The 24,632-nt window shown below is 49.3% G+C and overlaps 1 protein-coding gene across 1 annotated transcript in view; it reads left to right on the forward strand.

The window, feature by feature from the left end:
• The first annotated feature begins 14,038 nt into the window (after positions 1–14,038).
• PLEKHM2 (pleckstrin homology and RUN domain containing M2) overlaps positions 14,039–24,632 on the forward strand; it is a 35,653-nt gene continuing 25,059 nt past the window's right edge. The window contains exon 1 of the mRNA XM_039228981.1: positions 14,039–14,764. Coding sequence (XP_039084912.1) covers positions 14,054–14,764 — 711 coding nt within the window. The 5' untranslated portion in view covers positions 14,039–14,053. The remainder of the gene's footprint in view (positions 14,765–24,632) is intronic.

Genomic DNA, 24,632 nt, shown 5'->3' on the forward strand with positions numbered 1-24,632 from the left:
GTAGCTTTCTTCCTGAAAGAATTCAACGCATCAGTTCCCCAAAGACCGAGTACATTTGAAGCCTGTCCTTGAGAACTGTGGAATGTAAAATCATGACTCGAGCTCTGTCCTTAGAGGTCCCTCAGTGTTAGTGAGGTGTATTCCTAGGAGTTCATTGAATTAAGAATTTAGGGGTAAACCTTTGAAGTACTTGATTTTCTCTTGTGCCTTAGTTTCTCCAAGTAGCAGAGGCATCGCGTTTTGGTGGAGAGTAAAAGTGGAAGTATCAGGGAGAAAGTTTGAAAATGGCCTTTCTAGAAAAAGGGTGTGCACAGAGTGGTCCTAATACTCCCCTTCGATTCAGAATTATCCTGCGCCAAATCGCTAGATTGCCCTAGACAGAAGAATTCTAATAGGGCTTTTTTGCATCCGCAGTACCGGAAAATGGTTTCTAGATGTTCATCAGATGTTTCTTTGTTGCCCTGTTTGTGGGGTTAAGACAGAGAAAGAGTTTGAGGAAATCTGTCTGTTACTGTTGAAGGCTATACAGTATGAGTCTTTGGATAAGAATTCATTGATTCATGGGGCACCTGGCTGGCTCAGTCGGTGGAGCATGCGACTCTTGATCTCAGGGTCGTGAGTTCCAGCCCCACGTTGGGTGTAGTGTTTACTTAAAAAAAAAAATCAATTGATTCAAATATTAAGTGCCTGTGTGCCAGGTACTGGTGAGGGCTGAGAACACAGGGATGATTGAATCAGATTGGAAGCCTGTCCTCGTGAAGCTTTGTCTAGTAAGGAGACGTGAAACAAATGTTAGCTTTAAGAGCAAGATCTGTTTTGACCTATTAGCATGGTTTTTATTTTAAAAGTCCTACTAGAATGATTTGGTTCACATTCAGAGAGTGGGAAAATCAGGCTCAGAATGGAATTAGATGCTGTGAGCCTAAAATTGCTCTAGAAAGTTTTTTTTTTTTTAAGTTTTTATGGAATCAGAAACAGACAAAAAATGTTCAAACATCTGATAGAAATACTTGAAGAGATCAGTATAAATTATTTGGGAATAATTTATGCTGCTGGGGTGGGGGTGGGGGGCCAGGGAGAAACGGGCAGGATAGAAGTGCAAGTAAATGGGAGATGATCCCAAACAGGTAGCAGTGACCGTGAGCTTTTCCTCCCATCAGGGCATCCTTCCGCACAGGGTAGAACTGTGGAGTGTGCCCAGGCACCCTCCTTCTCTGCCTCGAGCATAGCTGCTTGGAATATTGACCATCTGGTCCCACAGGACTTAGAGAATTCTGTGGGATTTGCTGTTTTAAAACAGCAAGATGTGGAAATGAGAATCTAGAGCAGAAAATGTAGCAAGGGCTGGCTCTGGGGCTGGGTGGTGGGCAGAATTCTTTACAAGACGACTCAAGGCTCTACCAAATCCCTCAACAAGATAGCTCCATCAAAGGAACATTCTTTAACTGATCATTTAAGATGTCACCGTGTATGTTGTAATCCCGAGGCATACAACCTGACTGCTAGTGACTTCTGAGGCTTACAATTAGAGAACTCACAAGTTTATCGGATATATATTGGTGATTGGTGATTTAGACCCTCTGGGGGCTGTGGAAGGTGAGGGGATCTAGCCGGTAAGTTTCAGGGCACAATGTTAAGGAATAAACTCTACAGAGAAAAATGGCTCAAGGACATGGGAGTTAGAGAATGTTTCTTTTACTTAAAAAGGTTAGGCAGATTACCGAAGACCTGGGGTGGGGGCTATAGAATACAAAATTAGAGTTTTTACAGAACTATATTTCTTTAAATATGTACCATATGAAGGTTCTCATTTAGCCAACTTTGGGAAGGGGCATGCTGGGTATTTTTCCCTGGAAAATCCGTGTCTGGTGGGAAATGATTTTGTTTACCAGGAGTTTGCTTTATACACAATGTTGAATGAATGCATCTGTGGTTTAGAGGAAGGTAGACCTCTCTTAAGCTCCTACCAGAGGCGGGCAGATCAGCCAGCTGGCTTCCAGATTCCTTCAGCCTGAGATTACCTGACGCTGACCAGACTTTTTTTCTTTCCCTGCAGGCCTCACAGCCTTCTGAGTTTATGCCCCCTCTCTGAGACCTTTCTCTCTGAATGATTCTATTCCATTCTCTGTTCTCTCCATCAACCTTTTGAGATAGTTCTGGTGATACACTCAGAGCAGTTCCATATACCGATTATACCCATGCACCTACGGTGAAAACTGATTTGCTCGTTTTTATTCAAAATCTCGTCTTCATGGCAAGCTGGGCCTTTGCTCTCCAGGAAGCTTTGTTTAGCAGTTTTGTAGCCACACTTGGCAAATCTTAGCCAATAAGATCCCTTCTCTAACCCCTTTATTTGTTCTTGCAGTTGCTCATGATTGCTTTTCTGACTTTTCTTTAAGCTTTGAGACTACTGCATCTTGAAAAAGCTAAGCAGATTGGCGCAGTAGGCTTGCCAATAGCTTAGTCACTCCATAGCGCTTTGGTTTTGAGAGTTGGGAAACTCAGAACTTAAGGGAACCAAACTCAGGAATCCCACGGTTGGCTGCACTGTGCCCTCGGCTTAGGGGGTGGGCATAGGACCTGTCTGCCGCTGAGTGAACTAGATGCGTTTGGGTTTGAGTTTTTGTCACGTACTGAAATGTTAAGTCAGCCCTAAATAATCGAAACACTTTATTTTTCTTTTTTTAATAGGAACTTTCTGAAGAAAAAGTGATGTGTAAAACATTTGATATTTAAGACAATAAAGTTTTTATCATAAGACTCTTGTTTGGTCAGTTTCTTTCAAATTAAGATGATTACTTAACTTTAGTCCTGATCTGTCTCCCTGCCCCTTTGAATCACTTGTACCCGGGCGCTGTGATTTGTTAGCCATCTGCCAAGCCATTAAAGTTAACTTCAGGTGACCACTGAAGGGACTACAGGGACACAGCTGTCTGCTCATGTCAGAGACGTGCGTTTGTGCCTGACTGTGGGCAGCTGACAGCGCTGTGACAGACGTGACGCTGTGATAGGGTGTCATGGTTAGATGGGCTGCTAGAGCCAAGCTGCTTTGCCCCTTACTGGCTGTGTGACTTTGGGTACGTTACCTAGCCTTTCTGTGCCTCCGTTTCCTCGTCTGTAAAATGAGGACCATCTGGGTGGTTGTAGGGATTAACTGAGTCAGTACTGTTAGAACAGTACCTGGCACATACTAAGTGCTCGTCAGATATTAGCTAGTATTATTCATTGTGTCACGTAAGGGATTTGAGAATGCTAAATGCAGTTTCTATTTTTTTTCTTTTTTAAAAAACTTTTTACATTTACTTTTGAGAGACAGCACAACTGGGGGAGGGGCAGAGAGAGAATGAGGCACAGAATCTGAAGCAGGCTGCAAGCGCCAAGCTGTCAGCACAGAGCCCGACGTGGGGCTCAAACTCACAAACTGAGATCATGACCTGAGCTGAAGTCGGACACTTAACCTACTGAGCCACCCAGGAGCCCCTAAATGCAGTTTCTCGATGTTGGGCAGTTCCAAAAGTCAGATGTGACTCTGTCCCATGCAGTCTGTCTTTCAGGGTCCTAGGCTGCCAGAGCTCTGCCCTCTTCAACATGTGGCTTCCAAGATTACCTTGGAAATCAGCATCCAGCTGTCAGGAGAATGAGGGTTGCTCAGGGGAGTTTTTTTGTTTTTTTTTACCAGGCCTAGAAGTGGTGTACATCCCTTCTCTACCCACGTTTCCCTGGCTTGGTACGCAGTCCCACGGCCATACCAGTGTTCAAGGGAGGCTGTGAAATATAATTGACTTATGTGCCCAAGGTGAGGAGTCCAGTTAGGTATTCTCCAGCAGTGTTCCAACTTCACCTTACACTTAACACTTTCCCCCAAGGAGTTGGCTCCCTATACTATCCCGGCACTCGGCCGACTTCGGTCCAGAATCCCCTGTGATGCCGTCTTCCTTCAGGACTTGATTGTGGCTTTTTATGGTCTAGCAAACCACTGAAGATAAGTTACCGGCTCCTGCACCATATACAGTGTTGGCTCAGGGACAGAATAAACTGCATTAGCAAATCCCATTCAGAAAAGAGAAGAACAGGAAATGCAACCTCGTGAAGGGGTTGAGGAAACTCCTCTGCTTAAAATTCTAATTATCTTCAGTGGAAGGAACGGCTGTGTCCGGTGCCCATGGTCCCATCTGACTTAGGTGCTAAGTCTGCCTTCCTTGGGAGCTATGCAGCTGTCTCTGCTTACTGTCAGCTCGATTCTGGAGGACTAGGGGTGGTCTAGAGACTTGGAAAAGAGGCTATGGCTTTTGAACCCTGGATTTGTAGTTTCTTCGGCCAATTTACTCCGTAGCAGTGGCTATCTGATTATTCGCTCCAGTCAATCAATCCTCCATTACCAGTAACCACACTCAAGAGTTCTTTCATGTACACAATCCTCAAGGATGATTCATTGCCTTGTACCACCCTGAATTCAAGGCCCCAAATTTCTTAGCTCGATTCCTTTTACAGTTCAGCTTGCAACAAGCCAGTTCTTTCATAAACTTCGGTCTTTCTCATACCGTAAAAGTCAACACACAAAACGAGTTTTCAACCCTTGTAGACCTGAACTTCAGGCTATGTAGTTAATGTAGTCAACCATCCAAGTTGCCACAGGAGAGTTTTAGTAGATGTTTTGCCACTGAATGACAAAGGTCTCCTGTTTTTCTCACCTCCCTATGTCAGTTTCCCTCTTGAGCACCAGGATAGGGTCTTTTGGGTTTTTACAGTGACTATCCCATTTCAGTACTGATTTCTGTATTAGGAAAGAGTAACCGCTGTAACATAGTCAACCCAAATGTAAGTAGTTTGACACAATGGAACCTTATTTCTCCTTAATGAATGGCCCACTGTGGGTCCAAGTCAGTGGAGGTAGGAGGTCTCTTCACACCGTCATTCAGGAAACAGGCTTTCAGCATCTCTGCCATTTTCACCCTGATTCCAAGGTTGCCCTGGCCTTCCTTCCATTGGAAGAGGATAGAAGAGAGGAGAAAGTCAAGCTCAAGTGGTTTTTACAGGCCCGACCTGGAAATGGTACCTATCACTTCCTACACACAATCAGTGAAAATCGCGTAATTGGCCACATCTAGCTGAAAGACTGGGGAATATGGACTAGCTCTGTGCCCAGTAAGAAGACATCAACTAACCCAGTTTTTATTTCAGAAAGAATATCCACCTTCTAATGTCTGGTCGGGACAGAGCTTTGTCTTAACCCCCAGTGATATATTCACAAATTGAGACCCCCCCTCATTCCGAATGACTGAGAGTCAATTTCTTATTGAGGATTTTAGAAAATCTCTTTTCTATCCTAAAGCTCATAAATGCTGTGTGTTTAACTTTTCACAAAAAAAAAATTTTAAAGTAATTTAAGGTTAACAATTTTGAGACTAATGAGTGACTTGGAAACACCTTTGAGGGGTTAACCAATGTGGAGTCACTGCTTTGTGTACGATTTGTATTGTGGGGACTTCAGAAGAGTTCAATGGACTTGGACCAACTGGTATATACGGGGAGCAGCTTAGACAAATCCCCCTTGTTCTGTTACCGTTTCTTGCCTGTCTAATAAGAACGATGACAGCAAAGGCTACTTCTAGTTGGGGGTAAGAATTCTGTTGCCATTTTTCAGATCTCAATTTTTTGATAAGCATTTGAAATGAGATTTCTAGGACTTAATAGAGTGATAGAAATTGTGAGACATAATTATTAGTAGAAAGAATTATGGGTCCTTGGCACAGAGAAAGGACAATTCACTGCATCTTTATAAAAAAAAAAAACGGGGGGCCGCCTGAGTGGCTCAGTCAGTTGAGCATCTGACTTCAGCTCAGGTCACAATCTATCTCACTGTTGAGTTCAAGCCCCATATCAGGCTCTGTGTGGACAACTTGGAGCCTGCTTTGGATTCTGTGTCTCCCTCTCTCTCTTCCCCTCCTCCTCTCGCACTCTGTCTCAAAAATAAACAAACATTGGGGTGCCTGGGTGGCTCAGTCGGTTAAGTGTCCAACTTTAGCTCAGGTCATGATCTCAGTTCGTGGGTTCGAGCCCCGTGTCGGGTTCCGTGCTGACAGCTAGCTCAGAGCCTGGAGCCTGCTTCAGATTCTGTGTCTCCCTCTCTCTCTGCCCTTTCCCCACTCGCATTCTGTCTCTCTCTGTGTCTCAAAAATGAATAAATGTTAAATTTTTTTTAACAAAAAAACAAAACAAACAAAAAAAGAAACAACCTTTGAAAGTGTCAGGGAAGCAGGATGCCTGACTGTCTCAGTAGGAAGAAGAGCATGCAACTCGATCTCAGGTTCATGGGTTCAAGCCCCACGGTGGATGTAGAGAATACTAAAATAAATAAACTTAAAAAAAAAAAAAGGTAAATGCATTGGAGGGTTTATAGCAGGAATATATAGCTTGAAGGAGGAAAATGTAAGGAAAGGGTAGGATATACATTTTAAAGGAGAAATACAAAGAAATAGAAAAAAAGTTAAAAAGAGCATAGTTCTACATTTCAAAATATGAGGAAAACAGAGCCGACTGCCATCTTACATAAAAGGGCTAAATTGTCACCAGATACTGTTTCCTTGTTCAGAGCGATTAGTTACTGATGGGATTAACCAACTATGCCAATTCTTTTCTATAGATTTTGTCCTAAGAAAAGTTAGAGATAGGGTGGTTTGGTTCCTCCTAGAGAGTTACTAAAAGCGGACATTTTGCCTTTTATTTTTTTATTTTTATTTTTTAATGTTTTTTATTTATTTATGGGAGAGAGAGAGAGACAGCGTGAGCAGGGGAGGGTCAGAGAGAGAGGGAGTCACAGACTCTGAAACAGGCTCCAGGCTCTGAGCTGGCAGTCAGCANAGAGAGACAGCGTGAGCAGGGGAGGGTCAGAGAGAGAGGGAGTCACAGACTGAAACAGGCTCCAGACTCTGAGTTGGCAGTCAGCACAGAGCCCGACGCGGGGCTCGAACCCACGAACCGCGAGATCATGACCTAAGCGAAAGTCGGACGCCCAACCGAGTAAGCCACCCAGGCGCCCCGGACATTTTCCCTTTTAGACTCCAGGGACCTGAAATCACAGAGCCCCGAGCCAGAAATAGCCCACACACGCCCCAAACCTGCTCCTCTCTGGTCTTTCCCGAGAAATCAATGACGACATTATCCTTCTTCCAGTTGCTCACTCCAAAACCTTGACTTTTCTTTCACAACCTACATCCAGTCCATCCGGAAGCTGTTGGCTCCGCTTCCAACCATATTCAAAATTCAGTCATTTCTAGAAGCCTGGTCCCAGGACCCCTCACCCCTCACCTGGGTTACTGCAGTGGGTCGCCCTGCTCCCGTCCCGTCCACCCGCATTCTGTTCCTACTTAGCACAACAGCCGGCCTGATTGTGTTAAATCAGCCCGAACCTCCCCCTAAGACTCTCCAGTGGGCGCCCCTTGCACCCACTCGGGGTAAACGCTGAAGTCCTTACGGTGTCTCCAAGCCCCGCATCCGCCTCTCTGCCTTCTCCTCCTGCTTCCTTCCCTCATTCCCCTTCCAAGCCACCCCGACCTCCATATTCCTTGAGCTCTTTCTCACCCTAGAGCCTTTCTCTGTATTTGCCATTTCCTTAGTCTGGAATGCTCCTTCCTCAGACACCTTCGTGGCTTTTTCTCTCACTTCCTTCAGGTCTTCCCGCAAATATCACCTCCATAAAGGGCTTCTCTGGCTACTTGATTCGAAATTGAAGCCACCCCCTCCTATGTCATTTCCCTTCATTTTTTTCTCCACAACACTAACCACTGCCTAACATCCTCTGCATTTCTCTTCTCACGCACTATACCTTTCCCTCCTGTTAGAAAGAAACTGCACGAGGGTAGGGGCTTATGCCTGTCCTCACGCTGTGTCCCCAGCGCCTAGAACAGTGCCTGGTGCAGAGCGGTACGTCCATGAGCACCATTATGCTGCTGCAGTTCCTCCTCTCTAAAGCCCCAAGGGGCTGTCCCGTAAGTGGAGTGACAAAGCAGAATTGTGCCTGAAACCGGGCCAGGCCACTGAGGTCACTGCAGGCTTAGGGACTCGAGCCTAGGATGACTGCTGAGTTTGAGTTTAACATAGATTTTAAAAGACAGATGACTTTTTTAATTTTTTTTTATAGTTTATTTATTTTTGAGACAGAGCATGAGTGGCGGAGGGGCAGAGAGAGAGGGAGACACAGAATCCGAAACAGGCTCCAGGCTCTGAGCTGTCAGCACAGAGCCTGATGCAGGGTTCGAACCCACGAACCATGAGATCTGACCTGAGCCGAAGTCAGACGCTTAACCAACTGAGCCACCAAGGCGCCCTGACTTTTTTTTGTTTTTGAGAGGAAGAGTGAAAGCACAAGTGGGAGAGGGGCAGAGAGAGAGAGAGAGAGAGAGAATCCCAGGAGGGGCAGGGCGGGGGAGAGAGAGAAGCAGGGCTCACCTGACGCGGGGCTCGAGCTCGAGCTCATGAACCGTGAGATCATGACCTGAGTGAATTCAGATGCTTAACGACTGAGCCACCCAAGTGCCCAAGACAGAGGACATTCTGAAGTTAGTAAGTGCGCAAGCTTCCAGGAGAAGTAGTGCTTTTCTTTTGTAATTTTCTTTTTTTTAACTTGAGGCTACACCCAATGTGCGGCTCGAGTTCATGATCCCGAGATCAAGAGGTCAAATGCTCTTAAGACTGAGCCAGCTAGATGCCCCAAAGTAGTACTTTTTATTAAACCCACGTATATACAACTAATTTGGGACGAAGGCAAATGGTTGCGTAGGCTTTGACTATACTTCCTCATCCTTTACCTTCCTAGAATAGAAAAGCCCAAATCAGGTGTGAAGAGAAGTGGGTTTATATCGGGTCCTAAGTCTCTTCCATCCCTTTACTTCTACGACCAGCTACAAAGGTTTTCTGCATCCCTGTTGGATTAAAAATTGACCAGAAGATGGGGCGCCTGGGTGGCTCAGTTAAGCATCTGACTTTGGCGCAGGTCATGATCTCACGGTTCGTGAGTTCGATCCCTGCATCGGGTAAGCTCTAGCCCGGATTCTCTCTCTCCCTCTCTCTCAGCCCCTCACTCACGCACGCTCTCTCTCCCTCAAAATAAAATAAATAACTTAAAAAAATCAAACAGAAGATATTAATTCAACAAACATTGAGTATCATATGCGAGACACGGAGTTGGTGCTGTGAATACAGAATTGCATGAACTGAGCCAAGGCGTGGAGTCCCAGGAGCTTACACTGTAGCAGAGTCTTTCAAGAGACTACTTAGTGTTGAATAATCAAGGAGAAAGGTCTTCTGAGAAGCTAACATTTAAACTGAGACCTAACTAAATAATATACTTTTTAGAAAGCTTTTTTAAAAAAGGTGGGGGCTCCTGGGTGGCTCAGTAGGTTAAGCGTCTGGCTCTTGGTTTCGGCTCACAGTTTGTGGGACCAAGTCCCACATCAGACTCTGAGCTGAGATTCTCCCTCTCCCTCTCTCTCTCTGCCCCTCCCCCACTTTCTTGCTCTCTCCAAATAAATAGTAAAATAAACTTTAAAGAAAAAAACTTAAACTGTGACCCAATTGACAAGAAAGTTATTCCCAGGTGAGACTTTGGGATGTATTACATTAGACTACACTGAGGGAACAAAGAGGCTGAAAATTTCTTACAAAAGAGGCTCAATCATTTCTTACAAAAAAAGTTTTTATTATTATAGTTTTTTAATTTTTTTAAAATTTTTTATTTATTTCAGAGAGAGAGAGAGAGACAGTGTGAGCAGGGGAAGGTCAGGGAGAGAGGGAGATACAGATTCTGAAGCAGGATCCAGGCTCTGAGCTAGCTGTCAGCACATAGCCCAATGCGAGGCTCGAACCCACAAACTGTGAGATCATGACCTGAGCTGAAGTCGGACGCTTAACCGACTGAGCCACCCAGGCACCCCAGTTTTTTAATTTTTTAGAGGGAGAGAGAGTGCATGTGCATGCATAAGCAGGGGAGGAACAGAGAGAGAGAGAGAGAGAGAATCCTAAGTACAGAGCCTGACGCAGGATTTGATCTCACAACTCTGAGATCATGACTTAAGCCAAAGTCAAGAGTTGGATGCTCAGGGGCCCTGGGTGGCTTAGTCGATTGAGCATCAACATTGGCTCAGGTCATGATCTCACAGTTTGTGAGTTCGAGCCCCACATCATGCTCTGTACGGAGCCTGGAGCCTGCTTCGGATTCTGTGTCTCCCTCCCTCTCTGCCCCTCCTCTGCTCAGGCTCTGGCTCTCGCTCTCTCTCTCAAAAATAAATAAATAAATAAAAATAAATGAGTAAAATTCCAATTAGTTTGCATACAGTGTAATATTAGTTTCAGATGTAGCATTTAATGATTCAACATCTCCATACAGCACCCAGGGCTCATCACAAATGCCCTCCTTAATACCCATCACCCACTTAAGCCATCCCCATGCCCACCCACCCCCCGTTTATTTATTTATTTTTTTAATTCTTAGGTATAGAGAGCAAGCAGGAGAGGGGCAGAGAGGGAGGGAAACAGAATACCAAGCAGTATTATACCAGGCTAATAGTGCAGAGCCTAGTGTGGGGCTCAAACCCATGAACCGTGAGATCATGACCTGAGCTGAAATCAAGAGTTGGACATTTAACCAACTGAGCCACCCACACGCCCCTGTTTCTTTGTTTTAAACGATGCAGTCCAATGACCTTTTAAGGACATGGCAGGATAAAGCTGCCAGAAATTTTTCCCTATCTTTTTCCCTCGGAGGCAGCACACATCTTTGGAAAGAAGAGTAAAGAGCTAGTGGCCAAACCTGTGGACTTTCTGTGATGTGCCCTCTTTCCCGACTTCGTCCCTCGCCTGATGGAGCTGTGCAGTTGGGAGGCTTAGGTCAGGGCAATATTTAAAAGAAGAAGAATAAAGCCATTTTTCCTGTGTTACTGATTTGGAAACTAAGACAGTGATTTGCCTGAGGCCTTAGCATGAGTCAACTGAGGCTTTCAACTCCTGATGCCTCAGAGTCTCATGCACTTTCCACATGATCAGCAGTCTTGTGCAATAAATGACTGAGCTTCAATGACTCCCTATAACAGGATTGATAGGCTTCCTGGAGTTTTTTAGTTGTTTTTTTTTTCTGAAAAAATTCTAATTTTTATTTATTGTTTAGAGAGAAAGTACGAGCGGGCGAGGGGCAGAGAGAGAGGGAGACAGAGGATCCACAGCTGGCTCTGTACTGACTGACAGCAGAGAGCCTAACCTGGGGCTCGAACTCACAAACCATGAGATCATCACCTGAGAGCTGAAGTCAGATGCTTAACCAGTTGAGCCACCTAGGTGCTCCTGCTTGCTTGCTTGCTTGCTTGCTTTGTTGTTGTTGTTGTTTTAGGTAATCTCTACACCCAACATGGGGCTTGAACTCACAACCTCAAGATTAGGAGTCCCATGCCATACCTTTGGAGCAGGCCAGGTGCCCCCTGAGTTGCCTTGTTTCTGACAGGCAAGGATGAATCCCATACTGGGCTCCAGGCGTGGGGCAATTTTCTGCACACGAACACACCCTTGGTCCCTTCCTGTTCCCTGCAAGAAGTCTTGTAAGACTAAAAGGTGCCTCTCTCCTCCTACCCACTTTACCCATGCAGACCTTGGGTAAGTTTCTTCTGAATGCTGTAAAAAGTTGAATGTGACCATCCCCCAGGGTATGAAGATGTAAACAATATGGCAGAAATGCCATCACAGGTATAGAGCCAAGCAATAAAAACATCCGTGGAAGCTATCACGTGCCCAAGCTGTGAGTAGTCATTTATAGGAAGGTGGCGTCCAGCAGAAGATGCTGCCCAGAAGACGTCTTCCTATTTAACAGCAGGGGAGAATCACAAAGTCAATTGGTTCCGCTTTGGGCTCAATGGATTCTCATGAGCCGGAGTTGGATCGGACAGGCTGGGGCCTGTTGGCACCCTGGCTGGGTGCGGTGGGAAGACAATGTGCCAAGGTTATTAGACTGGTCATTCAAGCAGCTTTCCTCTTACTCACCAACACGTTTGGACACATGACTATTTCTTCATTCAAAGCAATGAGTCCTTTGCTCTCAGCCTTTTCTATATCTACCCAGCGACCGTAGACTCTTCTCCACCAGGCATTCTATCCGAGCCCAGCTTCATGGAGACTGTCCTTGCTTATTTTTCTGAGCTCAGTACTAATAAGAAATGCCTTCAGGGGCGCCTGGGTGGCTTAGTCGGTTAAGCGACCGACTTTCGCTTAGGTCATGATCTCGCTGTTCGTGGGTTCGAGCCCCGCGTCGGGCTCTGTGCTGACTGCCAGCTCGGAGCCTGGAGCCTGTTTCAGTCTGTGACTCCCTCTCTCTCTGACCCTCCCCTGCTCACGCTGTCTCTCTCTCTCTCCTAGAAATAAATTTTAAAAAAAAAAATGCCTTCAGTTGAGAGGCTTGACTTCTTTTCCTAAAAAGGGTTAGACCAAGCCCCTACAGGATCACCTGCTAGAATAGTAGGAAGAAATGTAAAGGGGTCTTTGACTCAGGATACAAATGGTTTCCATCATCTGTACAGGGATTGTTGTGAGCGAATACATGAGATGAATGTACATAAAGCACTTAGTTCAGCGCATGGCACATAGTACTCATTATTCATCATCATCATCATTAGTATCAAGAACTCTTAACCTAGATCCTGAAGTGGTAATAGAATACAGTTTCTCAAGTGCTTCTCTTTCCTTTTCTTGACATATAATTTTGTCCCCTTATTCAGTGACATAAAAACAAATCAATGGGCACCTGGCTGGCTCAGTTGGTGGACCATTAGACTCTTGATATTGGGGTTGTAAGTTCAAGCACCACGTTTGGTGTAGAGATGACTTTAACATATTAAAACAAAAAAACCAAAAAGACAACAACAAAAAAATAACTGCCGACATCTTGGATCTCTCCTGGGGAAACTGGGGGATGGAGAGGGAACTTCTGCTCATGTATGGGGAGGGGTCCATTTAGGATAAGCTGTAGAATCAGTGTTTCATAACTGTGCTGGGTGACCAGGTCTGGGAGGCTGAGGAAGGTGTGCCCAGACAGAGAAGAGGGAAAATAGGGAGCTGAAGTTGAGAATTGGTGTGTCTTATGATAAAAAGGGTGCTGATCAGTCCACAATATACAAATATCAAATCATGTTGTACACCTGAAACTAATGTTATTTGTCAATTACATCTCAGTTTCATAAAGTGAGAAAAAATAATATAGATTGACTTTTTTTGTTTGACAGAGAGAGAGAGAGAGAGAGAGAGAAAGTACAAGTAGGGAAGAGGGGCAGAGGGAGAGGAAGATAGATAATCCCAAGTAGGCTGCAAGCTCAGTATGGAGCTGGACACCGGGCATGATTCAAGAGACTAGGATCATGACCTGAGCTGAAATCAGGAGAGGACTGTTCAACCAAGTGCCCCAATATATTGACTTAAAAAGAAAAAAGAAAAAACAAAAAAAGGCAGGACTAATGGATGTATCAGGATATATTTATTTGGAGACCAAATGAGCTAAATGAGCCAGGTAGGAGACTGAGAGCTCTAAATGTAGGTGGCTTTAAGAGACGAGGCATTTGGAGAGGGGTGCATGCGGGGATAAGGGGAATTGTTATGGCCGGTTTCAGGGCTGAGGCGTTTGGGGCCCCCAGGGTCTGTGGACCCACCAAAGAGATGAGATATGGGTAAGAATCAGAGTGGGTGTTGCGACTGGAGGGGAAGTGCAGAGGGTGTGTTTTGGAGGTGGGGAGGAGCCCCAGGGACCTGAAATGGCCTTAAAGTTTAGGACTGGGCAGGAGAGTGGGGAACTGAGGAGACGGACTGGCTTCTCAGGGCGGGTGAGGGTCAGGGCGGCCAGAGAGGGCTGGAGGGTGGGGGTCTCTGGGGAGGTCGAGGTGGGGGTGCAGGGGCTCCAAGCTGCCAGAAGCCAGGGGCCCTGGGTCTCTGGGGTGAGGGCGTCTCACAACCCTCCCCACGCCCCATGGCAGGGGCTTCTGGGCCGAGGAAAGGGAGGGTCCTGGTGGGGTCTGTGGGCTGAGGGATGTCGCTGGCTAGCGGGGGCGGCTTGTCCAGGTCCCTGAGATCTGTGGGGGACTCCGAGGGCCCCGGCCGGACAGGGTGGAGGGGCTCGGGGTCGCTGAGGAGGGCCGGGAGACCTGGGTCTGTGGGCTGGCAAGGGCGGGGCGGGGGGCCCACGGTCTGGGGGGACCCGGGGGTCCCCGGGCTGAGGGGGCTTCCGCGGACCCCGGCCCGAGGGGCCGTGAGCCGACAAGGGCTGGGGCGCGGGGGCCCAGGGTCTGCGGGGGGCCCGGGCGTCCCCGGCCGGAGGGGCTGCGGGACCGGGGACGGCGACGCGGGGTCCGGCGGGTCCCCGGGCGCGGGCGCCCCAGCCCGACGGCCGGCCTTGGCGCCGCCCCGCCTGACATCAGTTCCTGCCGCCGCCGCCGCCGCTGCCGCCGCCGCCGCCGCCGCGCACAGCCCGCGGCCTCTTCCCCGCCGGCCGCGCTCCGGAGCCGCCTGGCCGCGGCGGAGCGAGGGGCCGGGCGAGGCGAGGGCCGGGCGGCGGGCGCCGGGCCCCGCGGCCGGCACGACGGAGCCCCCGCACGGCCGGCGGCAGCGGTTGGCGGCGGCCCCGGGCCCCCGGCGCGGGAAGCGGCGGCGGCGGGGCGGCGGCGGCGGCGGCGGCGGCGCCATGGAGCCGCGGGAGGTGAAGGACCGGATCCTGGAGAACATCTCGCTGTCGGTGAAGAAGGTGAGCGAGGCCTGCTCCCCGCGGCCGGGTCGGCCCCCCGACCCCCCACCCCCACGCCCCGACCCCTTCCGGCGCCCCCGGCTACCCTCCCCGCCCTCCGGGGCCAGGGGGTCCGTCCTGTCGCCGGGGGCTCGGGGACACCGCCCTTCCCCTGTGCGACCCCGGGAGCCGCCGGGCGGGTGCGGGGGAAGTGGGGCCGCTCACGTGAGCCCCGCGGCCTCCCAGCTATTTTTAAAGAACAAAGTTGAGGTCAGCATCCCCAGAGCTGCCACCGGCCGGCGGGGGCCCTGCGTCACTCCGCGGGGCCGGGACACGACGCACCCCAGCCCGCAAACAAGCGCCTGTTTGCGGGGTCTCCCGAGGGGTCCGGCATAAGCAGGCTCCGCGTCTCCGGTTCTGGGTTCTAGTTGACTCTGGTCCTGGGAAGTTCCCTGCCTCCTCTTGCTCAGGGACGGCGGCGTGCAGAGGCTCGTTTCGGGGCTCGGCCCGAGAACCCCGAGTGCCTGGGGACTGCAGTTTGGAGGGGGACCCACGGAACTTGGGGGAACACACGGACACCCTGCTCTGCGGGGCTCCGTGCAGTAGACATCGTTGCCCAGGCTGCCCGTAGGAAAAAATACTACTTATGAAGGATGTGTCACCGTATGTATGAGGAACTAAGCTTATCTGGAAAAGGGTCCTGTCCCCTTAACACCAAACCAGAACTGACAGTCACTTAAAGAAGGTGGTTGGATCCTCCCCCGCCCCCCCGCCCTAATTTGAGTTCTTTCCTCACCTGATCCCTCTTGGAAACTGGGGATTATTTGGGGGGGGGGGGGGCGGGAGGTTCATCAGATTATTCTAGTTCAACAAACCAAAATGAAGAGAATGGATTAAATCAACTATTATATTTAAATAGCTTCCCCCACACACACACTTAAATTCTTCAAAAGTGACATAGGCAAGCAATTTTACCTTTCATAGAGATCGATGTGGCTTAAAAGAAAAGTGGATTCAAAGTGCACCTAGTGAAATGTTCCTCTAAAAGCACAACGAAAGGGAACATTGCAGTTGGCCGACAGAAGTTCTGTTTACTTTTCCCGAGCTTTGCTGATGCAGTTGGGGTATACTTTTTGCTTACCTAAGGAGTGCGGGATAAGCAAGTACTTTATTAAAAAGCAATAGATCTTTCGTCACGGAAGACAAAGGAAGACCTTGGGGGGTTCTAACCTAATCTGGGCCGATCGTGGCTTCCGGTGGACTTGGTCTTTGGAGTTCCAGAATGAATGGGGAAAGTCCTGGTAGCAAGGGGCCAGGCATGGACACCGTCATTGGTGTGAGCGCCAGTCTTTTGAAGGTGGCGATTCACTCTGTAAATCAGGCTGCCATTCACGAAGGAGGTGGGTGTACCTGTCGAGATTCTTGTAATTGTCCACGTTGGGCAGGCACACGCGACGCATGCGGGAAGACAGAAGACCCACACTTCGAACTGGAAACCCGTCCCTGGGTGCATCACAGCCAAAGGCATGAGTAGCATCACGGTTAAGAATGTGGGTTCTGGAGTGTGGCTGCCTGGGTTGCACCCCTGCCCTGCCTATTAGTAACCATGGAACCTTAGGTGGGTTCCTTAACCTTTCCAGGCCTCCTTTTTCTCATCTATAAGGCAGGGATAAAGTTAGGGTCATTGTAAGAGCGTATCTGTAGAATGGTTAGCAAGGCGCTCAAGCCAGTCTTAGTAAGTTGTCGTAGCCTGTTTGGGTCGCTGTACCAAACTGCCATAGACTGGGGGGCTTATAAACAACAGAAACGCATTTGTCACAGTTCTGGATGCTGGAAGCCTGAAAAGGTGGTGGGGTCCTAGTGAGTGCCCTCTTCCGGTTGCAGCCCTAACTTCTCCCTGCTTCCTCACATGGGGGAAGCCCAAGGGAGCTCGCCTGGGTCTCTGTCATGAGGGCATTAATCCCTTGCGTGAGGACTCCACCCTCGGGACCGCAGCACGTCCCTAAGGCCCTGCCTCCTAATACCTTCACATTTGGGGTTAGGATTTCAGCCTGTGAATTTGGGGAGAGGGACACAGACATTCAGTCTGGTAGCACAAATGGTAGCTTTTTCTGTTTGTGGGAGACCCAGTTCCTCCCTTGTACGAGGTCTGAAGATGTGGCGAAGAGTCTCGCCACCTAAGGGCTGTTATACAACATCATCTGGAAGTGTTACCCACTTCCTTGGTGTGCCATGTTTCAGGGAACTGTTTGATACTCTTGCATCACGAAGCGCTTGGTTTTTCTGAATTGGAGGGTCTGCTCCCAATAGGAATCGGATCGGCTGCAGCCGTAGGCGTGGAGGGCTGGCGGTCTTGGGGTCACGTGTGTCCTTGGACACCAGTGTCAACTAAATATGTTATTTAGCACCTCGAGAGTTGCTTCGCCTTTTCTTCTTTCATCCTGTAAAATGGGCTTGCTGATCTGTTTATAAGGATGTTGCATGAAGAAAATGAGATGTGTCATAAGAGCCATTGTGCATTTCTATGTTTGCAGAGGGCATTTTATTTTTATTTTATTTTTTTTATAAGTTTTCCAATTTTTTTTTAAATATTTTTATTTATTTCTAGGAGAGAGAGAGAGAGACAGCGTGAGCAGGGGAAGGTCAGAGAGAGAGGGAGTCACAGACTGAAACAGGCTCCAGGCTCCGAGCTGGCAGTCAGCACAGAGCCCAACGCGGGGCTCGAACCCACGAACCGCGAGATCATGACCTAAGCGAAAGTCGGACGCTTAACCGACTAAGCCACCCAGGCGCCCCTAGTTTTCCAATTTTTTTAATATATATATTTTTTATTTATTTCTGAGAGAGAGACAGCATGAGAAGGGGAGGGTCAGAGAGAGAGGGAGACACAGAATCTGAAACAGGCTCCAGGCTCTGAGCTGTCAGCACAGAGCCCGATGTGAGGCTCGAACCCACGAACTATGAGATCATGACCTGAGCCAAAGTTGAACACTTAACCGGCTGAGTCTCCCAAGCACCCCGTGCAGAGGGCATTTTAGAACTTTTTATTGAAATAGAGCATACCTGCAGACAATAGAGTATACTTCCACTCCTAAGGGTGCAGCTGAATGAATTCTCACAGTGTGAACAGATCCATGTATCCAGCCCCTGGATCGAGAAACAGAGCATAACCCATCCTCCAGAAGCCCCCTGTTCTTTTTCCCCTTCCAGAAACTACACCTCCAGGTGTAACCACTGTCCCCAAGCAGTATTGTTGAATTCAGCTCTTCTCCCACTTCGGTTTTGTGATCAGGACCGTGCACTGTCACCCAGAAGGTGACATAGGCTACAATCCCGCCTGGATCCAGGGGATACCGTATTTTGATCTGAAGACAAGGTTCCTGGTGGTTAGAGACAATTCCAGAGTTTAAGAGCACAGCTAAAGGAAAATAGTAACAATGAAAAGCAAGTTCCCTGTGTTCTGGAAAGGGAGAGAAGGCAGACACATCCCCAGTGCAGATAATAAAGCCCGTGGTTGCTGATTTGTTAATAAAGAGAGATGGCTGAGTCACAGACAGCGTTGGCATTTTGAACTGGCATGTGGTTCTACTAGATAGCATCTGCTCCAGGGGAGGGAAGGCAGTGGTTTCTATGAGAGTTCTGTTTTGTTTTTGAGAAGCGCAAGTGTCTGATGACACTGCATGCACAGTGTCAGTGAGGAGCAGCCTCTGTCTCCCAACAGTCTGTGTGTTGGTTGGAGGGAGAATTGAAAAAATAACTAGGGCAGGAAGAAGCTCTCGGAGAAGGAGGGCTTCACTGAGACTTGACAGATTGGTAGAATTCAGAGAAAGAGAGGAAGTGGGCAGTTAGGTTAGAAGGACCCGCCTAAACGTCCCCAAGGACATGGGGACGTCCAGGTCATCTTCTGAGGCCAGCGAGGAGACAGACCAGTCTTAAGACCCCTCTGGGGTTCTGCTAGATGTGGCTGGAAAGCGCTTTGCATGGAGGCTGCGCAACATGGTGGATCCGCGTGCGGCTTACAGACGTGCCCGGCCCGGGTCTGGGTCTGACTTCTGGCTTTGGCACTTGACCTCCTTGACCCCGGCAAATTACTGCACCTCCAAGAGCATCAGCAGTGTGTCATCGTGAGAGTTAAATCACAGGGGATGATACGCTTCTGTCACTTAGCACAATGCGTGGCTCATGACAAGGCCCGCGTAGAACACGAGCTGCCACCACCCCGAGCAGGTGTCCGTGTGAACGCCGCAGAGTGCGCCCGTGGGGTTTGCAGCCGGAGCCTCAGACCACACTCCTCTGTTTCTTCGGGGCGTGTCAGACTTTTTCGTAAACTGCCAGGTGGTAGTATTTTCAGCCCACGTGGCCTTTGCCGCAGCTACTCAGTGCTGCCCCTGTATGCCGCAGCTACTCAGTGCTGCCCCTGTAGCTCAGAAGCAACCACGGACAGGCCATCATCCATGGATGAGAGAAGCTCCAGAAACCTTTATTTCCCAAAGCGGGCTGAGTTTGGCAGGCCGCGCTTCGCATGTGCATCGCGCACCCATAGACAGCCCTCCTCAGGGTAGGCCAGGGCTCGCTTTGAGAGAAATCAGTGTGCCCGGGCCTACAGCTAATCACATCTCGGTTGTAACTGTGTTTTTGGTACACCAGGCCGGCGGGATGAATACGGACATTTGTAAATCCGTCAAGTGTCCACATATTTCAAAAATACTCACTGGGTGTCCCCCAGAAGTCCCTGCCACGGTCCCAGACCCCGGGGTAGGGGGGTAGCAAGGAGCAAGGCAGATAAGATCCCTGGTGTCTTGGAGTGGATACTTCAGTGAGAGGGGCAAGCTGATGAATCACTAGACAAACCATCTCAGCGATGATTCCACATTGTGATTAGCGGTATGAAGGCACAAGGCAGGATAGTGAGACAGAGAGTTGGCAGTGGAGTTTGCTATAGAGCAGCTGACCAGAGAAGACTGACCTACGGAGGTGATGTCACATCCAGTAAGGGACACTGACTAGGGTGAGAGTATGGGACAGTATTCTAAGAAAATGAACAGTTGTTTTTAAAAAGCACAAAAAGAGGGGCGCCTGGGTGGCTCAGCTGGTTAAGCGGTCGACTTCAGCTCAAGTCATGATCTCGCAGTTCGTGGGTTCGAGCCCCGTGTCAGGCTGGAGCCTCCTTCCAGTTCTGTCTCCCTCTCTCTCTGGCCTTCTCCCACTCATGATCCCTCTCTCTCAAAAATAAATAAAAACATTTAAAAAAATAAAATAAAACATTAAAAAATTTTTTAAAAAATAAAATAAAATAAAAAGCACAAAAAGAGGGGCACCTGGGTGGCTCAGTTGGTTAAGCATCCGACTCTGGATTTTAGCTCAGGTCATGGTCTCACGGTTCATGGGATCGAGCCCCATGTGGGGCTCTGTGCTGACAGCACAGGGCCTGCTTGGGATTCTCTCTCTCTCTGCCCTTCCCCTGCTTGTGCTCACTCTCTCTCTCTCAAAATAAATAAATAAACTTTTAAAACACACAAAGAGCTCAGAAATATGTAAAATAAACAGTAAGTGGCCCCCATTCTCTGTCTCTTCAGCCCCAATTCTGCTTTCATTAGACAGGGTGAATAAATGGACTTTAATGAAGTAACCTTCTAGGGAATGAATGCTCCTGGGTCATGACAACTTTCCCTCATCTGGGACAACGTAGGTCTCCCTCCCACCTCAGTTTGGGCACACGTGCTGCCCCTCCAGTGTAGGCCCGCAGTGAGATGGTGTTTCTGGCCAGGCACCTGGAGCAGGGTCTCCCAGCGGGAGGCGGCACACTCAGCCTAGCCTGTCAGTGCAGCTGAAAAGCTGGTGAGGGCGGAAGGCTTTTCCCACCCTTCAGGTAGGTTAGATGTGCCAGTGCGTTAAATATTAGTTAGGGCAGCTGATTTCTAGAGAAGTCCTTGTATTTAGATACATGTGGGAAGTATATTGACCATTGGGTTTCAATCAATAGTTTTGTTCTCTCAGGCTTCATGGAAAAACTCTTAAGAGTTTAAAAATCTGAAGAGTTCTGAAAATCCCCCAATGACCTGAGTCACTGGGGCAGAGATCTAAATAAACTAATATCCCCACACACTTAAAAAAAAATTTTTTTTTAACGTTTACTTAATTTTGAAAGAAAGAGAGACAGAGCATGGGTGAGGGAGGGGCAGAGAGAGAGGGAGACACAGAATCAAAAGACAGGCTCCAGGCTCTGAGCTGTCGGCACAGAGCCCGACGCGGGGCTCGAACTCACAAACCGTGAGATCATGACCTGAGCCAAAGTCATATGCCCAACTGACTGAGCCACCTAGGAGTCCCCCCCTTTTTTTTAATTAAAAAAAATTGGTTTTAAGGTATGGTTTTTCCTTATACAAAATGCTTCTCTCACATTAGGTTTCCATCTGAAGTCTTGTGACGTTGTGGGTCTCCCTATCCCGTCACAGAACACCCCGGGCCCTCTCTTTCTCCATGGCTCTTGGCTCTAGGCTCTAGCACGAGGCCTGTCCAGACCTCTTTGATGACTGGAGGCTGGGCAGAAACCCGCCTGCACCTGGGGTTGGAGGGAAGCCAGGCGGCCGTCTGGTGGCAGCAGGCCCCCTGTTCAGCTGGGTGAGGCTACAGCCTGACGCTGTCGTCCCTGCGGTGCGGTCAACACTCCGGAGTTCGGCTGGAGCGGTGGGGATTCCTGGGGTCCCGTTCAGAGCTCCCACAGCTGGAGCCCCGTGTGACGAGAAATGCCAGCAGAATTGCAGATCTGCTCTAGCTGACGAGACTGTTTGGCCTGCGAACTAACAAGTGGTCAAGACAGGTTTGAACGTGGAAGGAATGAGGGGGGACACTCGGAGCACGAATGCTGTAGGAAGGAGGCTGCCAGCGGTGGGCACTGGGGGGCTCTGGGGTGGGTCGATCTCCCCCCTTGAGTCTTTGGGGTTCACCTCGAGCGTCAGGATTCACCACCGTGGCACGAGGGTGATGCCATTGAGGCTGGCGGTTCCCTTAGGTCCAAGGAAAGCAACGGGGCTCTTTTCCTGGGCGGGGTGGGGTGGGGGTTGCTGAGACACCACGAAGCAGGTGCCTGAGGGGGGGACATGGAGGTACCGTGCAGTGTGGAGCAACCACATCCGCGCCTCCGGCCCCCCTCTGTGAGGGTCTGAATGAGGCAACAGGGCCGGTTGGTTTGGGTGAACTTTCCTTTCCAGCCCTGTCCTCCTTACGGCTGCTCTGCTCGCTTAAGGTGTGAATGTGCTAGAACCTCCCCTTGAGGCAGGAGCATATGGACAGTTTCTGGAAGAGCCCCTTTGTCTGGAGCTCAGTCCCCTGTCTAAAAGCTCCGGTCCTTGGCCTGTTGGTCGTTGCGATGATGCAGGGTCCCGAGGCAGCTGGCCCTGCCACACAATCTAGCTTCTCCCCCTTTGCTCGAGTGCTTGACGAGCATTATAGAAATACGTAAGGAAGGAAGTGCTAGTTTCCTAGAATCACCTCTCTTTCGTGATCAACTGTCCTTAAGGGTTGGGACTCACTGATTCTGAGAAACCTGGTAACCCATGAGAACAGGAAGGGACTAATGTGGACTTGAAAGCCACAAAAATCTCCAAGCTTAAGTGAGTCGTCAACCTCTGGCCACACTTTCTCCCTAGGTTCTTTGTTCTGGGTGTTACAGGCTACCAGGCACGCAATGGCCAAGGGTACGGGAGGTAGCAAGGTGCTAGTAACAGGGGAGTCCCTCCTCCATGTTCCTTCAGCGCCTGCTGGTTACACGCATCCCCTCGGTCAGGCTCACGGCAAACCTGCAGGAGAGGCTGCGAGCCCTGTCTCATCCCTGAGGGACATGAGGTTGAGAGAAGGAACTTGCCCAGGAGTGTGACACTCATGAAGGGCAGAGCTGGATTCGAACTGTGCTTCTGGCTGTTGCTCTTTCCATTTCTTTTTTTTTTTTTTTTTAATGTTTTATTTATTTCTGAGAAAGAGAGACAGCGTGAGCAGGAGAGGGTCAAAGAGAGAGGAAGATACAGAATCCGAAACAGGCTCCAGGCTCTGAGCTAGCTGTCAGCACAGAGCCCGACGCGGGGCTTGAACCCATGAACTGCGAGATCATGACCTGAGCCAAAGTCGGACGCTCTACCCACTGAGCCACCCAGGCGCCCCGCTCTTTCCATTCCTCTGGGCCTTCTCTGTCCCCATCATGTCCGTCTTGAAATTATAACAGATAATCCATCCTCTTGCGTCCGTCTCGTGGGCCAGTCCTCCTTGAAAGCCTGGGTCCACTGAACAAATAATTGAGTGGCTGATGTGCTGAGTACTCTTCAAGCCACTGTGAACTGGCAGTGAAGAGAGCCCAGCAAGCCCCTGCTCCCTGGGGCTGCCATTCTAGAAGACAGTCAGTCAGCAGATCACAATGGCTGCCCTTTAATAGCCATTACGGATTTGTCATCCATGGAGTTCTTGTCCTCTCTCCTAACCCTGAGCTTACGTTTCCAGCCCCTCGTCTCTGACTGTGTTGCATGGGATGGAGGCACGGTCCCCCCACCCCCACCCCCAACCCCCCACCCCCGGCAGTGTCCTCAAAACCTCGTATTTTGATCTAGACTGTGACTGGGTGCCATTTTCTGTAGCAACAAAATGGTTGTCGAGTGAGGGACGCATTCATGAAGTCACGTTGCAGGTACAGCAGAGGAAAGGGGAAGTGAGAGGCGAATGCAGAACCAGTGAGGGCTCCCTGGCTTCGAGAGACCAACTGAAATGAGGCTTTGAGAAACTCGCTTCTTCCTGCCAGTGCCACGCATGGCACTGACCGTGGAACACTGAGAACCCAGGCCCTGCCTCCATCCCAGTGACGAATGTTCTTTCTGGCCATTGGTTGGCTTCTAGGTCCCTGGTGTTTGCCCAGCGACCTCTTAGCAGGGACTCCTTCCATTTCCGCCCCTACTTTGAAAGGAGTCCTCAGTCCTGCTCGCCATCAGCATTCCCGCCCGGTACAGTGTTCAGAGGCAGAACGAACGTAGTACTGGGGGCTGGGACATTCTTCCTCTAGGAAAGAGAAGCATTTAACTGCTTTTGGAAACCACATTTCATCAAATTACCCAAAAGATCTGTGCCTAACAGGGCCAGCTGCCTTCTGCTATCACTGCTTCAACACCCCAAAGAAAGCAATTAAAAAACAAAAAGGAATCCACAGATAATTCAAGTACCTGCTTTTTTTTTTAGCTTTTCCCCCCTGCATATTTTCCCATGAGCTGTCAGTAAAGCAGAGAGCTCACCAACTCCAGCAAAGGGGTTAATGAGCAGCGATCTGGGCGATGGGAAAGGAAGCGGCATAATTGGGTGTATTTAGTAGCAAAGAAATGGTTAAGAAGCATTGATTTCACTCATCTTGCTCAAGAAACAGTGGGGGCTCATGGCAAACAAACAGCACAGCCTTCGGGGAGAGTCTGCATGTGGGGCCAGTCAGTCCGAGGGTGCCACCCAGCCTGGGCCCAAGGCCTTCCCGGGCAGGAGCACTGGGAAGTGCTGATCGTATCTGAACTGCAGGACCTCTGTCTCTTATGTATCAGCGATTTCTGATTTCCAGGTTCTCTGGTTCTATAACCTAATTGTAATTGATGGTCCCTGGGAATGAAGTATATTTCAGGCTAAGGTGGGGCGGGATCTCGGGTTAGGGATTTTAAAATCCCGATTGTGAGTCATAAGCCTTGCGGTTGCCTGGGGTTGGTGGAGTGTTCGACCCCCGGCGGGCCAGAGCCTCTGTTCACACGCTCATGTTTAGGAGGGAGCATCTGGAACCTTCCTGACTTGTCCCCAGACCCCTAACTCCCATTCTGCAGAGCCCTGGGAGTGGCCCCAGGCCCCTTACCGCCCCGCCCCCCTCAGTAGGGCTTCG

This window comes from Hyaena hyaena, unplaced genomic scaffold (assembly GCF_003009895.1).
Source record: "Hyaena hyaena isolate Hyena2069 unplaced genomic scaffold, ASM300989v1 scaffold_35, whole genome shotgun sequence".
NCBI classification, from domain to species: Eukaryota; Metazoa; Chordata; class Mammalia; order Carnivora; family Hyaenidae; genus Hyaena; species Hyaena hyaena.